Raw genomic sequence first — 18,614 nt, forward strand, 5'->3', positions numbered from 1 at the left:
TAAACGTCGTATTATATTGAAAACGATCGCAATTTAAACCGAGGAATGTGTACGAAAAGGAGTCACGATCACTGACCCAAAGGAAATTAAATATTTAAGTTAGGAATGGGGCTCCTCCTAGAATTAATGTAGGAAAATAGGTGATAAGATACATTTACGAAGTGAAATACCTTCTCTCCGGGTCTCAGTGACTGCTGTTGAAAGTAAACTTGGAATTGATAGTATAGTACAAAACTAACTCACAATAGGCCTGTAAAGTACATTGTTCATACACTTTTATCTGAGATTGGATATTTTGTAACTATACAGATTACGTAAAATGTTTACATGCGCAGTTGAATTAGTTTTGAAAATAATATTATCCAGCTACATTTATACATGTGTTAACGAAAACAATGGCAATTGTATCCCTCAGAGCAATCTACTCTTTGATTATATGTGAGACTACCACATGCGTTGTTGAAATTGCAGCTTTTTAAACTTTTTGAGACGGGTCCATTCTTGGCGTTTCGACACATCTAGTTACTAATTATTTTTCAACTGATTTCGTTACACAAGCTCACTAAAAGTCTTAATATTGACATTATATTTTGTATATTGTTATGTTTTATCTTTCTTCAACTTTTATCCTGAGTTAGTTACCAGTTTCTTACCAGTAACTAATAATGGAATGAACTATTTGTGGGATCTTATTAATTCTATAGAACTTTTGGACTATTTTAAATTGGACTATTTCTGAAATTAATTCTTACATACTTTTGATTTTTTAACCCTGTATGATAACACTGCCCATGTGAAATTTTAAAATTGTTTGTATAAACATTGAACGACGTATACAGTTTTCTGACGTCAGACACGCGAAGAAATGAATGTGCTTGTACATAGATGTTTTTTTTTATTTCTGTTAAAGTGTTCCTTTTAAAATTGTTACACAATGATGACTGCTGTACCCCTATTTTGACTATTTTGTTTGTTTAGTTCACGCATCATTGTAAATATAACGGAACTTGATGAGACTGTCAACAAAGTGAGAGGTTTAGCGCTATAAAACTAGGTTTAATCCACCATTTTCTACATTTGAAAATGCCTGTACCAAGTCAGGAACATGACAGTTCTTGTCCAGTCGTTTTTGATGTGTTTTGTCATTTGATTTTGCTATGTGATTTGGGACTTTCCATTTGATTTTCCTCTGAGTTCAGTATTTTTTAATTTTACTTTTTGATGCAGATGCTAGGTTGATAATAAGGAATGTTTACCCTGTCGATACCACTCGTCTCCCTTAGACTGAAATTCTTGCTGTTAGATCTATTTCATTTCAATGCCAGTATATATAATCTGCTGGAAACACACTTATTTGTTAGAGTTAGAGAGGCGGTTATTAATGATTTTCAAACTTTATGTTGATTACTTAACGCTAATTCTGGTATTTTTATTCTTTCATTTCCATTCTATGAATAAACACTCCTTGCAGTGGCGGATCCAGAGGGGGGGTTCCGGGGGTTGGAACCCCCCCTTTTTTTTGGACGATCAATGCATTTGAATGGGGACATATAGTTGGAACCCCCCCTTTATCCTGGGTTGGGAACCCCCCCCCCCCCTTTTTAAAATGGCTGGATCCGCCCCTGCCTTGATATACAAGACTTTTACGTAAAGGCATACAACTGTATGGAAAGGCTTTTACCCATCATATGCTGTAGATATTAGTTTTATTCCTTACTGCCATGTTGTAATGTTGTTTAACTTTTATATTTGTATTACCTGTGAAAAATCTATTTTAATCCGAATTTTAATCACGTGATGTTTTATAAATATAGCATATACACTTCTGTGTTAAGTTTGCACTAGGCACGGCTGGTAATCTACACATGCTGAACAATTGGTGGATTTTCTGGTTGTGCTTGAGTGGATTAATTCTCACCGCTTCAAAAAGGTATGTACATTTCTAAATTGCAATTATCTAATTCAACTAATCAAAATATTGAAAATCGGAGAATGCTATACTGCTCAGCTATACTGTGTTGAATACGAAGAGATGCATGTATTATTTACTGTTGTACATGGAGTTAAACTCCTACAAAATCAGTTAGCCGACTAGAAATTGCCGAAAAAAGTGACATTTAAAATGGTTCTAATAGCAACTTTCAATGACTAATAGCTTGGATATAAAGATATGATTTTACGTCCCCTCACGCATTCACGATGTCCTCAATCAGAACCGATCCCCTCACGCATGAAATAATGATATTTGTAGTTTTTAGATTTATTAAGACGTCTATCAACTTCGGTCAGCGTACACGCCGCCCAAAACGACATTCATTACCTATTGACCGAAAAAAATAAATAGATTTGAACTTGTAGATTTCTGCAATTTCTCGTGGGCCAACTGATTTGGTAGGAGTTTAACTCCATGTAAAACAGTGAATATTACATGCATCTCTTCGTTAAAGTATTCACTACAGCATAGCATTCTCCGATTTTCAATATTTTGATCAGTTGAATCAGAAAATTGCGATTTAGAAATGTACATACCTATTGATGCGGTGAGAATTAATCCACTCAAGCACAACCGGAAAATCCTCTCACGGTTTTCATTTGCAGAACCAATTGTTCTGCGTGTGTAGATTACCAGCCGTGCTAGGCTAATCAGGGATGAGTTGAAAAAAAACCCCAACATATTCCATAAGGAACAGTGGCGTAGGAGTAGACTGAAAAGTACTAGCCTACTGAATGTGACGGTGAAACAAAATAATAATTAAAAAAACCTTGCAAAGTCTTTATAATCTAGTAGTTCGTCAGTGCACTATCATTTTTCTTTATGTTCTTCTTCGCTTTGCTCAAACGAACACAAATAGTAGTGGGGGAAGTGGGGGTTCTGGGCCACTTTTTCTAATGCAAACCCTATGGGAGTGAGGTTAACCTCCCAGAGTTAACCTCCCTAATAAATGACGTCAATATAAGTATTATGACATTAATTAATTAAATTAATTACTTCAGATAAGGTCATTATTAAGTGTTACTAATTAATTGGCGTTATTGAATAAGTATATATATATATATTCTTTATATTTGATGACAATTCCCAGTCTATAAATAGATACATAGGAAAACCCCATCTAAGTGTGTATTTACAGATCATTATTGTATCAGATGTCTCTGGTATTATTTATTCACCTACGGCTATTTATCTCTGATTATTAAATCAATATTGAATGCGTGTTTAAACTTGACCATTATTGCATGTAGTGACCTTTAACATGTTAATACGTGTCAATAAATCCGCCATATTGAATTATTGCGTCGTTCTTTTGAAATCATTAAATAGTTATTATTATTGGCACTAATTAGTATAATATATCTTAATAATTATGGGGTTATTTTTTTTTTTTTTTTTTTTTTTCAAGTATTTTAATTCATAATATAATTGCTAAATCACTGAAAGCGTGCGTAAACTTGTCTCTGTCGTACTATATTATCAAGTTTAGACTTGTCAATAATCGGATTTAAATTAGTCGCCATGTTGAAAATATAATAAACATTGTCGCGTTATGCAGTCTTTCGAAAGAAGTAATTCATAATATTAGATGAATTAAATAATATTATTCTTTCAAAGATGAGATTGATCAAGTATTTTTTTTAATGTGTTCGATGATACATACTGTTACAATACGTCTTTTATTTAATATCCAACTATCATCCAATTCCGTTTATCAAAAATTAAATAGTATAAATTGAAAACTTATTTTCTTATTTCCTCGATCATATTCACTTTAAAACTGAAATCCTTTTACTATAAAATACCAAACTGATAAACAAGACATTTCAACACTTTCTGTTGACCTCAATAACCTGGTGTGATTAAGTACATGGGTGAATGACCATTAATGTAAACATGTCAAGTAGTTCTTATCAAATAATGATTATTTCAACCTTTTATTTTATTAGACTGTCTTGAACCTTTTGAGTTATATTCATTTTTGATAAACTTATTCTTTAATAAATGCTTTTATTTCAAGAATGATCAATCAAAGGCCAGAAAATTAATCAGCAAACCTACATTACATGCCTTCAAAATATTTAATGACGACTTGGTGGCTGTTCACATGTAAGAACAGCGATTATACTTAAACAGACCGATCTACGTGGGATTCACTATACTCGATTTGTCAAAGACGCGTATGTACGATTTCCATCATTACCTGAAGAATAAATATGGGTCTAGAGCAACACTCTTGTTTACGGACACAGACTCACTATGCTACAACATCACCACTGATGATATATATCAAGATATGACGAAGGATAAACACTTTTTTTGATGTGTCATAATATAGCCCCGAACATCAGCTTGATAGCACCTTTAGTAAAAAGGAGTTAGGAAAATTAGTCACCCATATCCACTGAGCAATGATGCATATCCACCGCCGCCGCCACCACCACCACATCCACTACCACCTCCACCACCACCACCACCACCACCACCACCACCACCGTGGTGGTGGTGGAGGTGGTAGTGGATGTGGTGGTGGTGGCGGCGGCGGTGGATATGCATCATTGCTCAGTGAATATGGGTGACTAATTTTCCTAACTCCTTTTTACTAAAGGTGCTATCAAGCTGATGTTCGGGGCTATATTATGACACATCAAAAAAAGTGTTTATCCTTCGTCATATCTTGATATATATCATCAGTGGTGATGTTGTAGCATAGTGAGTCTGTGTCCGTAAACAAGAGTGTTGCTCTAGACCCATATTTATTCTTCAGGTAATGATGGAAATCGTACATACGCGTCTTTGACAAATCGAGTATAGTGAATCCCACGTAGATCGGTCTGTTTAAGTATAATCGCTGTTCTTACATGTGAACAGCCACCAAGTCGTCATTAAATATTTTGAAGGCATGTAATGTAGGTTTGCTGATTAATTTTCTGGCCTTTGATTGATCATTCTTGAAATAAAAGCATTTATTAAAGAATAAGTTTATCAAAAATGAATATAACTCAAAAGGTTCAAGACAGTCTAATAAAATAAAAGGTTGAAATAATCATTATTTGATAAGAACTACTTGACATGTTTACATTAATGGTCATTCACCCATGTACTTAATCACACCAGGTTATTGAGGTCAACAGAAAGTGTTGAAATGTCTTGTTTATCAGTTTGGTATTTTATAGTAAAAGGATTTCAGTTTTAAAGTGAATATGATCGAGGAAATAAGAAAATAAGTTTTCAATTTATACTATTTAATTTTTGATAAACGGAATTGGATGATAGTTGGATATTAAATAAAAGACGTATTGTAACAGTATGTATCATCGAACACATTAAAAAAAAATACTTGATCAATCTCATCTTTGAAAGAATAATATTATTTAATTCATCTAATATTATGAATTACTTCTTTCGAAAGACTGCATAACGCGACAATGTTTATTATATTTTCAACATGGCGACTAATTTAAATCCGATTATTGACAAGTCTAAACTTGATAATATAGTACGACAGAGACAAGTTTACGCACGCTTTCAGTGATTTAGCAATTATATTATGAATTAAAATACTTGACAAAAAAAAATAAATAAATAAAATAACCCCATAATTATTAAGATATATTATACTAATTAGTGCCAATAATAATAACTATTTAATGATTTCAAAAGAACGACGCAATAATTCAATATGGCGGATTTATTGACACGTATTAACATGTTAAAGGTCACTACATGCAATAATGGTCAAGTTTAAACACGCATTCAATATTGATTTAATAATCAGAGATAAATAGCCGTAGGTGAATAAATAATACCAGAGACATCTTATACAATAATGATCTGTAAATACACACTTAGATGGGGTTTTCCTATGTATCTATTTATAGACTGGGAATTGTCATCAAATATAAAGAATATATATATATATATACTTATTCAATAACGCCAATTAATTAGTAACACTTAATAACGACCTTATCTGAAGTAATTAATTTAATTAATTAATGTCATAATACTTAAATTGACGTCATTTATTAGGGAGGTTAACTCTGGGAGGTTAACCTCACTCCCATAGGGTTTGCATTAGAAACAGTGGCCCAAAACCCCCCCTTCCCCCACTACTACTACAAATATTGTCTTAATAATACATAAATAAAACAAAAAGCAATGTGGGATGAGAAATTGTACTGACCAGTTTAATATAACTAAATTGTGACAATTCTGGTCATGTAAATCATGGTCTCCTGATCTCCGAAAAATGGTAGGAAATCTACAAATATAAAAAATTCAATCAGAAAAAGAGATAACTCTATTTAATCACATATCATGAAGGTAAAGTATACGTGTCGATCTAATCAGTGAATTTTCTCGACAAGAGAAAAGGCGCGAAACCTGGATACATATGTGTGAAAACCGAATAACCGAGTCTAAGCGTATGCGAATATTTATATGCCCAATTAAGAAATGAATTTATTCAATTGCATAAACTATTTGTTAGTATCAATAAATGAATTGTCCCTGCAATCCCATGCCAGTGTGCAAGTAAGACATGGAAACACTTTAGAAAATTCTAGCAAGTTTTGGTTAGTTTTTTTGCTCAGTGTTTAGTTTATCATGCTGTGTTTTTTAGTTTGTTTGTCTTTTGGTGTATTTTTATTATAAAAAAAATAAAGTTATCAATATTGATGTCCAAGCGGTTTTCCGAACTTCTAACACCAGTTACACTCAAAACAAAACAACTAAAAGCCGTACATAAATATTCGAAGAGCTATATTACTGTACAAGCCTATATAGAAACAAATATAATACATTGCCAAAATTTTCTACGGGCAACTTTGTCTGGAGGAGTTGATAGCCAAAGTTTTCACATTAGCATACATATCTCACGTAAACAAAAGAATAAATATAGATAAGAAGCATATTCTAAAGAGTATATTAATTTTTTAGGCTACGTTTTGATGTTTTTAATTATTTGTTTTAGGTTTGACTAACAATATATTTATAACGTATGCTTCTACGTTCATGTTGCTAAATCGTTTGTCTTTTCGGGATTTTTAAACATGATTAATTTTGACTTGTAAATTTTTATTTTCCGCTTTGCATGTTTTTTTAAAATAGGAATTATATACCTTTCAAATATAAAATAACTGGGAAAGCAAGAAATGAATATTCAGATTTCGCTATTAAATATTTAAATTAAAGTATTTTGTATTAATAGTTAAAAAATAATAATAACTATTAATATTGATTGATGAAAATAATATAAATAATAAGTATTTTAGAAATAACGTCAGTATTTGTTAGGCTTTTAATTTGATTCGTAATTTTGATGTCATTTCGGTATTGTACATCTATTTATAATATACTATTACACATATATATCTACCTGTGATACACTACATAACCAGAATGGCGCAGGCTGCTTCTAAAACGTGTGAAATTTGTGTTTCAAGTCCTGGACATAACTACTGTGAACAGTGTGACCAGCTGTTTTGTGATGGATGTAAAATATCTCATTTACGGACAAAGATGACCAAGAATCACACATTTCTAAGTGGCCCAAATATAAACCCGGAAGTTAAACTATATTGTAAAGAACATAATGAAAACTTTATATATTATTGCATGGAATGTAGTTTACCAGTCTGTAAGATATGTGCTATTAAAAATCACAAAAAACATGATCTGTCGGAGATTAAGGAATCACTTGAAAGTATCAAGGCTGAAGTAAAAATTGATGTTGAAACGAAAATTAAAAAGCTACAGTCAAATATAGCAGAAATCGATCAAGGTACCCATACACATCAAGCTGATGTACAGAAAGTTATCCAGGCTATAAGAGAAGAAGGCAGACACTTGAAAGAGATGATTGATAAGAAAGTCGAAGGTCTTATTATCACGCTGAAGGAGAAAGACACAAGGAATGTTAAAACCCTACAGTCTGTTGGCAATGAGTTAAAAACAGCTTTGGATAAGGCAAAGGAGCAGCAGAAGTTTTATCAAGACACCCAGGGTATAAAAGATACTACGAAATTGTTACAAAAACTAAAACAAATAAAGTCACAAATCGATCAAATAGAAGAAATACAGATTCCTAGTATGCCATCAGCCAAATATGCCAAAAAGACAGAAGCAGAGGGCGAAATAGGGAAACTGTTTGGGGAACTAACATTTGGGTAAGTTTGTTCTTAGTTACTGATTCTATGAAATTGATTTGAAAAGTCTTATTGTCATTTCCTCTTTTTTCATATGAACTTTGGTATATAAGCAGTCTCTTTTCGACTGCAAAGGGTTAAATGATTATGGCATCTTCCGCTTCTTGTTTCAATTATATTATGTATTTGTATATCAGACTGTCAGATAATCAAAGTTCTCCAGATTTAATAGAATATGCGATAATGAAATGCCAATGTGCACTGTTACTCAAAATTGTCAGTGTTCTCGGATCATTGATTAAAATAACCAGCATTTCAAGAGTAATAAAACAAGAAAATTTATGGATTGGCTTTAAAGAGTCCTAAATATATGTTTACAGTTTAAATTGGAATTCAGTAGCCTTGGGGTAACTCTAATTGTAATCATTAATCAGCTGTAATCGATTACATTTTCTCAAGTAATCATTGTAATCAATAATCAGCCAAAAATCTGATTACATGTAATTTAATTTAATCAATTATATGTCAAAATACCTTATAATTTTGATTACTTCTTGATTACATTCTGATTACAATGAAAAAAAATCATAAAATTGTATGAACATTTTATAAAAAAAAGTTGTACAGGTGTTATATCTGGACATACAAAGACAACTTCAATTTTTTTAACACATGTCAAGATAATGATTGTTATTATAATAAGTTTGAATCATTAGATTTATTTGAGGTTAATAAGGACAATTTAGACCCACAGTTTAATGTTTATTGAATAAATCAAAAGAAATATGAATAATATTTATAACAAATTTATAGGATTCAAATATCTGAATTTCTGATATAGTTCAGATTTAAAGTGAACATGGTGAAAGGCTAAACATTCTGGATTTTTTTTTATAAAAAATGTTTTTGTTCAAGGAATAACTATTTTATTGAACATAGGTTTTTATTGTAAATAATTCATGGTAGTAATAGTTTATTTTGTCCGTTTCTGTGTGTATTACATTTTAATGTTGCGTCGTTGTTCTCCTCTTATATTTAATGCGTTTTCCTTATTTTTAGTTTGTTACCCCGATTTTGTTTTTGGTCCATGGATTTACGAGTTTTTGACAGCGGTATACTATTGTTGCCTTTATTTAGGCTTAATTGATTCATTTACCTCTATAAACATAAACTGTTACAGTCTTGAAAGTCCTAGTTAGCCTGATTAAAAAGTATAATACGCATATTCAAAATTAAAAGATGAATATTTGATAATGACTGTTTTATTGTTGAGGCTGCAAGTTTTGTTGCAGAAAGCTCGACATAAGGATAGTGATCCGGCGGCGGCTACGGCTTGGGCGGCGGCGTTAGCTAACTTCTTAAAGCTTTATATTTTAGAAGGTGAAAAACCTGAATGCTTCATCCTTTGTAATTAGACTATTTACTGGATTTGTTATCACAACCGCAACACGACGGGTGCCGCATGTGGAGCAGGATCTGCTTACCCTTTCGGAGCACCTGAGATCACCCGTAGTTTTTTGGTGGGGTTCGTGTTGTTTATTCTTTAGTTTTATATGTTGTGTCCTCTGTGTTGTTGTTTGTTTGTCTTTTTCATTTTTATAGCCATGGCGTTGTCAGTTTGTTTAAGATTTATAAGTTTGACTGTCCCTTTGGTATCGTTCGTCCCTCTTTTGTATAAAGATGACTTATGTTACGAAGTTTCCGTAAGTCACATGTCCAATGTCCTTGACCTCATTTTCATGATTCAGTGACCACTTGAAAAAAAGTGAAGATTTTTTGTAATGTTAAATTCTCTCTTATTATAAGTTATAGGATAACTATATTTGGTAGGTGTATACCTTGCAAGGTCCTCATGCCAGTCAGACAGTTTTCACTTGACTTCGACCTCATTTCATGGATCAGTGAACAAAGTTAAGTTTTGGTGATCAAGTCCACATCTCAGATACTATTTGCAATAGGTCTAGTATATTCGGTGTATAGAAGGACTGTAAGGTGTACATGTCCAACTGGCAGGTGTCGTCTGATCTTGACCTCATTTTCATGGTTCAGTGGTTATAGTTAAGTTTTTGTGCTTTGGTCTGCTTTTCTCATACTTTATGCATTAGGTCTACTATATTTGTTGTATGGAATGATTGTTAGGTGTACATGTCTAGCGGGCAGATGTTATCTGACCTTGACCTCATTTTCATGGTTCATTGGTCAAAGTCAAGTTTTTGAGTTTTTGTCTTTTTATTTAATGCTATGAGTAATAGGGCAACTATATTTGGTGTATGGAAATATTTGATGATCTATATGTCAGTCGCGCAGGTTTTATTTGACCTTGACCTCATTTTCATTGTTCATTGCTCAGTGTTAAGTTTTTGTGTTTTGGTCTATTTTTCTTAAACTATAAGCAATATGTCAACCATATTTGTTGTATGTAAGCATTGTTAGCTGTACATGTCTGCCTGGTATGGTTCACCTGACCTTGACCTCATTTTCATATTCCATTGGTCTTTGTTTGGTTATCTTGATTAATGTTAAGTTTGTAATAAAGCTTTATATTTAGGACTATCAACATAATATCAATGATTAGTAAAGAAGGCGAGACATTTCAGCGTGTGCACTCTTGTTTATGTTTTACTTTTCTTTAACCTGAATTATAATCCATTTGTTAATTTTGTCATTATTGTCACCTTTGGATTGACAGGTAGGAGACCATTTAAAGTATGTTTTAATTTCGATTACCTATTCTGTACTTAGGGAAATATCATATTATGAAATATTGAATCTATGATAAAAGATAAAAGAAAATTTTTCTAATTAGCACAAACAAAAATTGTGACAAATAGGTTGTTTAAAATAAATAAATGTTGGTATAACAACAAAATGTTCATGTATATATGTTGTGAATCTTTGTTGTATATCAAATTGAAGGAATTTTGAAGTTATCAATTATCAAAAAGTAAAATAACAAAATGGAAAGTCAAAAGCTCAAAACATCAAATTAATGAATAACAACTGTCATATTTCCTAGTGTAGAAAATGATATTAAATAAAATCCTTTTTCAAAACAATTACCTTTCTTCATTTACATCTTTCAAATGGGTTAATTTAAAATTCATTGTAATCAGATGTAATCATGATTACCTTGCCAATGTAATCATTAATTTAATCAGACTCATTGAGAAATGGTGTAATTGTTAATTTAATTTAATCTTACAATTCACAAAGTAATTGTAATTTAATCAATTGCATTGAAAGTAATCGGACCAATCTCTGCCTAGTACACATTTGAATTTCAATATATACTAATAGAAATTGGAATACCGGTTTATACTTTAAGTAATTGAAATCCAGTACAAATCAGGATTCCAATATCTACTACTGGGAATTGGATATCCAAATGTGTAAAAGGTAACAACCACAAAAATACTGAACTCCAAGGAAAATTCAAAAAGGAGAGTCCCCAATCAAATGGCAAAATCAAACGTTCAAACACATCAAACGAATGATAACAACTGTCATATTCCTGAAAGGGTGATTCTGAATTTGTAAAAAAATTTCTAGTAGGATCAAGGTTAGCTACTAAAACAAAACAAGACGTCGTTATATTAATAAAATAATGATTTTCTATCGTGTCTGTTTGTTTTGTTCACGCATCGGTGACAAGATAATGGAATTTGATGCGACTGTCATTCAAGGTTTAGCTAGCTATTACACCAGGTTCAATCCACCATTTTCTACATTAGAAAATGCCCGTACCAAGTCAGAAATATGACAGTTGTTATCCATTCGTTTGATGTGTTTGAACTTTTGATTTTGCCATTTGATTGGGGACTTTCCTTTTTGAATTTTCCTTGGAGTTCAATATTTTTGTGATTTTACTTTTTATTTTCAAATTCTGATTACATCAATCACAAGGAAAAAAAATTTGGCAGGGCATACACAAAGAAAACCACTATTTCATATGACTGTGTATATCATACTTCCCCTTTTGCACCTGGATAAGTGAAATAGGAAAACTACAAAACAAAACAAAAAGCAGTAATTTTAATGCAATTTTTAAAAAAAACTAGTTTGCGTTATTTTTTGGTTATCTTAACAGATCTAATTCGGTTTGTTTATATTTATAAATACACTGTTTTATTTTATTTTAAGATAATTTAGAATTTTGAGATATAAGATGAGAATGAAATTGTAAATAAGATCATTTTTTTTTCTTAGAGAAACTGTCAAAAAAGAAGAATACCCGAAACCTCAGAAGAACGTCAGGTTTGTATTTATAATAGACATTAAACAAAGCTGTTTCTATCATTCCCGTTTCCATGTTCATCTCTTCTGCTACAGTAATACAACCAATCAAACAACCTAGGTTTGTTTTCCTAAATTATATTTATATATATAAGATTGTGTTGTACTGTTCTTGATCTTTATAATTATCATGTGTTCTATTGGTTTTGATTCTTCTGGAACCGATGAGTGTGATATAAACAAAACGCGCGTATAATATACTGGTTCTTTCTCTTGTAGATATTCTAGTATTATATAACAAACCCTAAGAAGCATTCAGTGATTTGTCAGTACTGTAAATTGCTTTATTAAATTGGTTCTCGTTTTGCACGTACACATCTAATTTTAGGGACGTTGGTTTTAGAATATACATAATTTATGTTTTACTTTTGATTGATAAGGCTAATGGGTTGCACGAGATACACATGATACATTGTACATAAGTATGATACGTAATATAAATATTTATCGGTAATTTGTACATTTTCCCCTTTGATGTGTACTCGCTGATATCAATCAGTATCAATGAACTGGCCGTGATATAAAAATTATTGGGTTAGTACGCAAATGACATGCGTGAATGCAACGCGTAAGGACATTCACAAAATTGCTTGTGATTTTTTTTCTCGCAGAAACGCACAAGATTTTTGGCGAATGAAACACATTGTTTGAAAGTCAGTTTAGCCTTTTTGAACGATTGTGAAAATGTAAACAGAAAATGCATGAAAACCCCGATAGACTCTTGAGAAGTATTTGTTTTACATGTTCAGTCACTATAAAGTGTTACAATTCATAGTTATACGCAACACAAATAGTTACCAAAAAGGTACCGCTATATCATGAGGAAAGCTAGAAAAAAATGAAATGGACCAGAATTGTAGCCTTTATAAGGGGTAACTGTGACTCGGGTCACCTACACCTTTTAAACCCCAAGTCTCATATTTCTGGTCCGTGTAGAAAATAAATGAACATTACTTTGAAAAAACAAGAATAATAGGGTAAAAGTTTAGTGACGCCTATTAAAATGTTTGAAATAATTATGAAGTCGACAGGAAATGAGCTTGTTCAGATAAGGGGACGACCATTTGATATTCTGGGGGGGGGGGGGGGAGTATTTATTTTTGATTGGTTATTTATGTTTGTAAACTAAGAGGACAGATTATTCATTTTCTGCACTATTGAAGCAAGATTTTTCATTTTCATTAAAGCAAGGGAATGATTATTCATTTTCACAACTATATTTATGATATTCGAAAACATTTAATTTTCTAATGATTTGTTTATTATAAACAAAAATAATACATGTAAAGGCAAGTCATTATGTACCATGTAAATAGAAATTAATCATCATTCTCTGTAGAAATTGTTTTTCCCAACTGCATATGCATAGTTAATATTAAAGTTTGGTTGTAACTAGCCTCTTTTAAAAACATATTTTGCCGGGCTAAGCGAGGCAATGGTTTTTAAGTGTTCTTTCTGGGTTATCCGAAGACCCTTTCTTAATCTGAAAATTCAGGTTTTGTTTTAATAACTTTTTGATAATATTTTTTGTTTCAAAGCAAAATGTATAAATTCAGTGAAAGACTTGATGTTTGTTTGTCTTTTTCATTTTTAGCCATGGCGTTGTCAGTTTGTTTTAGATTTATGAGATTAACTGTCCCTTTGGTATCTTTCGTCCCTCTTTTAAGTTTCGCGGGACAACATGGACAACATCAAAAGACCAATGTGCAATGGAATTCACATAGTTTAGTCTGTAGCTTCTGGTTTTTTTTAAACTCATGATCAAATTCATCACAAAATTCTTAGATTACAAAAAAAATGCAACACTAACAGAATACAGAAAGGCAATCAATGAACAAAAGACCAATAAATAAGAAACATTGATCCCGAAAAATCAGGGCTACGTCTGAGAAAAAAACAGAACTTGCTTCTTGCAAGGAACTCGCCGTGAATACAATTTAATATGGAGACAAGAGCTTGGTTTTGAAACCTCCTACATGAGGTAGTTACGTCCCTGTTAAAATAAAAGTGAGGTAAGATTTCCTGAGACAATATACCTCAAGTACAATGAGACCATTTTTACGACATTTCAAGTATATTTAAATAATATTTATATACTTTTATTATTACAAAAAATGGGAACTCGATTTTTTTTGGGGAAAAAAGATGAATTTATGAAGAATCTGGTGCAATCTCATACTTTCAATTAGACCTGCTGAGTTATCTATTTTCAATACATCGCAAGTCCGGTAATTTATTTTCAAACTACCACAGAACAAAAACATTTATTTTTGTGATTATCGAGGCTGAGTTATTTTTTTCCAACTCCCCCCCCACCCCAGAATATCAAATGGTCGTCCCCTAATTTACAGTCAGCTTACATTGCCTCCTGTATAAATGTCTCCTCGCAGTGCTTTCTTAAAATCATTTGAAATTATGTGATCGTTTTCATGATGAACACTGCGCGAATAATGACAAAATAAATGTAATTTTATCCACTAAAGTAAGTAAAATATAATTATAACTTGTCGTTGAACTCAAAATGATGATCGATGAAAAATCTGATGATTCACATCGCATCATGCTGATCACTATGCTGATGGTTTGTGAAAAATAAAGAAATTTGACCTGTATGCTACTATTAAATTTGCCATTGTTAGGTCATGTCCAATGCATAATATTAATGAAATACATGCAATAACTTCTTTCCAATACTTTGTGCAAGAGAACGCCATGTTTACTGCACTGTGACAAAATTTCAAATGACGTAATGCAGCCTGTGACGTCAAGTGTTATTCGCCGTAATTCGACGCGAAAAAGAAGTTCATTTGTTATTTTCTCTATTATTGTAGTGATTTTTATTTTGTTTTAAATTACGGATGATCAGAAAGAATAAATGACTTTTTGTTTTTGATACTGACTTCGGGCTCACCTGATATTTTACTGTGATAAAGTCAGTATCAAAAACAAAAAGTACTTTATTCTACATGTATATATGTAGTTCGTTCAGTTTAGTTTCCATATATTATACCTTAAAGTATTCATGTCCTGCAAAGACAATACAGATGACACCTAATTGTGGCGCAGAATATTGATATGAGAGTAAAATGACACCTAATTGTGGCTCACAATATTGATATGAGAGTAAAATGTATGAACAAAATTAAAGGTGAGTATCAAATAAGAAGTTACGTTAAAATATTTATATAAGAAACATGCTATTCAAGTAAAACATCTCCCTTGAGAATTTATAAATATTTTATTTTTTATAGAGTTACAACACCAGCTAAACAATACAGATACAGATGCTTAGAATGCAGGTAAGTGTGATGATATGACAATGACAAGTGCAAAATTCATTATGAAATAAAACATGAAAATTTGAAAAAACAAATCTATGTAAAGCACAAAGAAAGTTTTTTTCTTTTGATAACATTTTATATTATTTTAAAGATGTGATAAAAAAACATGATGAATCATATCTGTGTCTTTAACTATATAACCTTTGTTGTCAACAACTCTCCTGTAAATCAACGTCTCTTTCTTAGTAGTTATTTGACGTCTGACTCTGACATTCACCTATTTTAGGTGATATGATATATGTTTTTTTTTTTATCTTATTCTCTTTGCCCCACGTATTTACAGCATATCAATTTAAATATCAAGACCTGTCTCTCGCATTTGATGGCATTGACATTAATCAATTTATATGTTACGTTCGTCCATGTTCTTATTTTGAGGTAATGTTTAGCTTAAAAAAGGTGAAGTGGCGATGCTCGTTACACAAGAACCTTTAGACAGTGTGTTTTTTTTTTTTTTTTTTTTTTTTTTTTAAAGATATGCACAACAGACGTTGTGTGATCCCCATCACAAATGCGTTAACCGAGACGAATTGTTTATGTCTTATTGTACCTTATTAGCTCCATTTTATCGTAGTTTAAAATCTTTAGATAGGAGGATAGATATCTTAACTGCAATTTTAACTATTGTTACATATTTTTCTGGGCATGGACTCGCATTGGGATAATGCATGTATATCAGGAGAAGCGTACCACGTCAACTCTTCATTATTGAAGAAATGAGATGATCTTGTTTGTCACTTTGATTCGTTTTCGTAATGGAATTTTGAGAACTGGGCACTGGACAATTGACAGACGAACTTAGATTGGGATCTAGATGTCTGTTGATTATTGATATCGATTTGTTTCCGTTTTAATTATCCTAGCCGATTATTTTCATATTGACCCTTTCTGTTGTTCTGTTCTCTATGTTTGCTTATTTTTTGCATTATGATTAAAATTACACATATATTAACATAAAGTTTAAAACTGCTTAAAACGGAAACATTGAACAACATTGAAAGGTTATCTCCATCTTTTAACTATCATTGATAGTTTTTTTTTTATTGACAAATCCCTTTATTTATATATGATGGTTCACGTTTACTTTTATTCATTTTTCTAGTCTTGATACAATCATTTTAAACAAGTTTTTGTTAGTGCGCATTAAACTCTGAAGTGTGTGCATAAAACATATCTATTTGGTAGACTTAAAAACATTAAAGATTGTTTCTGGATCCATCATTTATTATAAATTGCAAAGTAGTATTTGGTGCTACCCGTATGATCTACTAGTATATATTTCAATTAAAAACGTATAATGCTTATTAACTGAGAAGAAGTATGTATTATCCGAATGATTTGTAGTTTTTAATAGAAGTTACCTGGAACTCGTTAAGAAAACTATAAATGGTATTCTAACACCGGTGTGTTTAATTGCAATAGACCATACCTATACTGAAAAACTATGTGTGTCTTTTCGTTTGTCTTAGGTTCATTGGTATGTGTATTGAGTTCCAAAAAAAATTGTTAACTCTTAATCGTCTACATTTCAGGACAGAAATCATTTCTGAGTAAGTACTCCTATTCAAATTCATTCGCAAAAAATATGCTGAAAAATGGATACAGAAATGTGATATAATATGATAATAATAGATACTTTATCTAAAGAGGGGAAAGGCAGTTTGTACAATACTGATCTTCCCTGATGTCCTCTGAATAATTCAAAATATAACAAAAATAAATATTTTAATCAACATATATATAATTTTGTATGCAAAAAAAAAAAATTGGCGAAAAACATACAAAATCGTTTCTTGAACATATTTTGTTAATGTCAGATATACAAGACAAAACTTCATTTGAAAATTACATTTCTATTTTAAGAACAAAAAATTATGATAACTTTGTTTGAATTGTTCTATCTTATCTATATTTTGGATTGCTACAGTGATGCTGTTTCAAAATATTGTACCGTAATATTTCAATGGTTTTTTCATAAAATGTGTTCTCATACGGGGTATGAAAATACAACTATTATAAGATGATCACAAAGAATATCTTGCATTAACATTTTCACTTGTACACGAAAATATTATTAACAACAGTACATACTAATATATTGATTATCTGACATAAACACAATTGTTTTCATTATATCTTATAGTTAAAATAATGTTTATAAACAAAACAGATCTTGAGTTAAAGGAACAATATGACCGACCGATCCTCTTGGGTGGGTGCACACTCTAGTATTTAATTGATAGGGGGTACCGCTTGGTTTCTGTTACCCCAACCACTTTACATAATTTAAATTTCATTTTTTTTTTCATACACTGCGTAGGTACTAATGTTACCTTTTCCCGTATTGTTTGGGTTTCGTTTGGTGTATAATGTTACAGTAGAAAACCAAAAGTGCCAAAAGTTAAAAACAAATGGTTGATTAAACACAGCCATGAACACCAATAAAGATGACAGACGAAGTTATAGGAACTTTATTGACCTTATCATATATTTCTGATAGTTTTCCCAACCTACTCACATATAATCAAGTTTGAAAAGGTAACCTTTTCCAGCGGCACATCCTGTCATCTCTTATAGAAAGTGGACAGCCCAGGGACTGATCATAGGTTCAAGACATAGTTTATCATTTACTGTACCATATACTGTAGTATTACAATCAATTTTATTTCTACTTGATATATATTAGTGGCATAAACTGCAGCATATTTATTTATTGGTGTTCTTTATGTTTCAATATTTCACAATATTTGTGCAGTATTGGATTGATGTAAAGCAATTAAAAGTCTAGTAATACTAGCATCATGTGATCAACATTGTGTAATATAATTACAATAAAAT

The 18,614-nt window shown here is 31.4% G+C and overlaps 1 protein-coding gene across 6 annotated transcripts in view; it reads left to right on the plus strand.

Moving 5' to 3' along the window:
- The first annotated feature begins 7,339 nt into the window (after positions 1–7,339).
- The window catches only part of LOC139486582 (E3 ubiquitin-protein ligase TRIM71-like), a 151,342-nt gene continuing 140,067 nt past the window's right edge, over positions 7,340–18,614 (plus strand). For 3 of the 6 annotated variants that reach the window (XR_011655613.1, XM_071271507.1, XM_071271506.1), the window contains exons 1-3: positions 7,340–8,163; positions 12,349–12,396; positions 15,687–15,761. Coding sequence is in view for 3 of the 6 variants with exons in the window: in XM_071271507.1 (XP_071127608.1) it covers positions 7,397–8,163; positions 12,349–12,396; positions 15,687–15,738 (867 nt within the window). In the remaining 3 variants the exon portion in view is untranslated. Of the gene's footprint in view, positions 8,164–12,348; positions 12,397–15,686; positions 15,814–17,308; positions 17,440–18,614 lie in introns of all 6 variants that reach the window. The other 3 variants (XR_011655611.1, XM_071271505.1, XR_011655612.1) reach the window with 3 other exon arrangements.

This window comes from Mytilus edulis, chromosome 8 (assembly GCF_963676685.1).
Source record: "Mytilus edulis chromosome 8, xbMytEdul2.2, whole genome shotgun sequence".
NCBI lineage: Eukaryota > Metazoa > Mollusca > Bivalvia > Mytilida > Mytilidae > Mytilus > Mytilus edulis.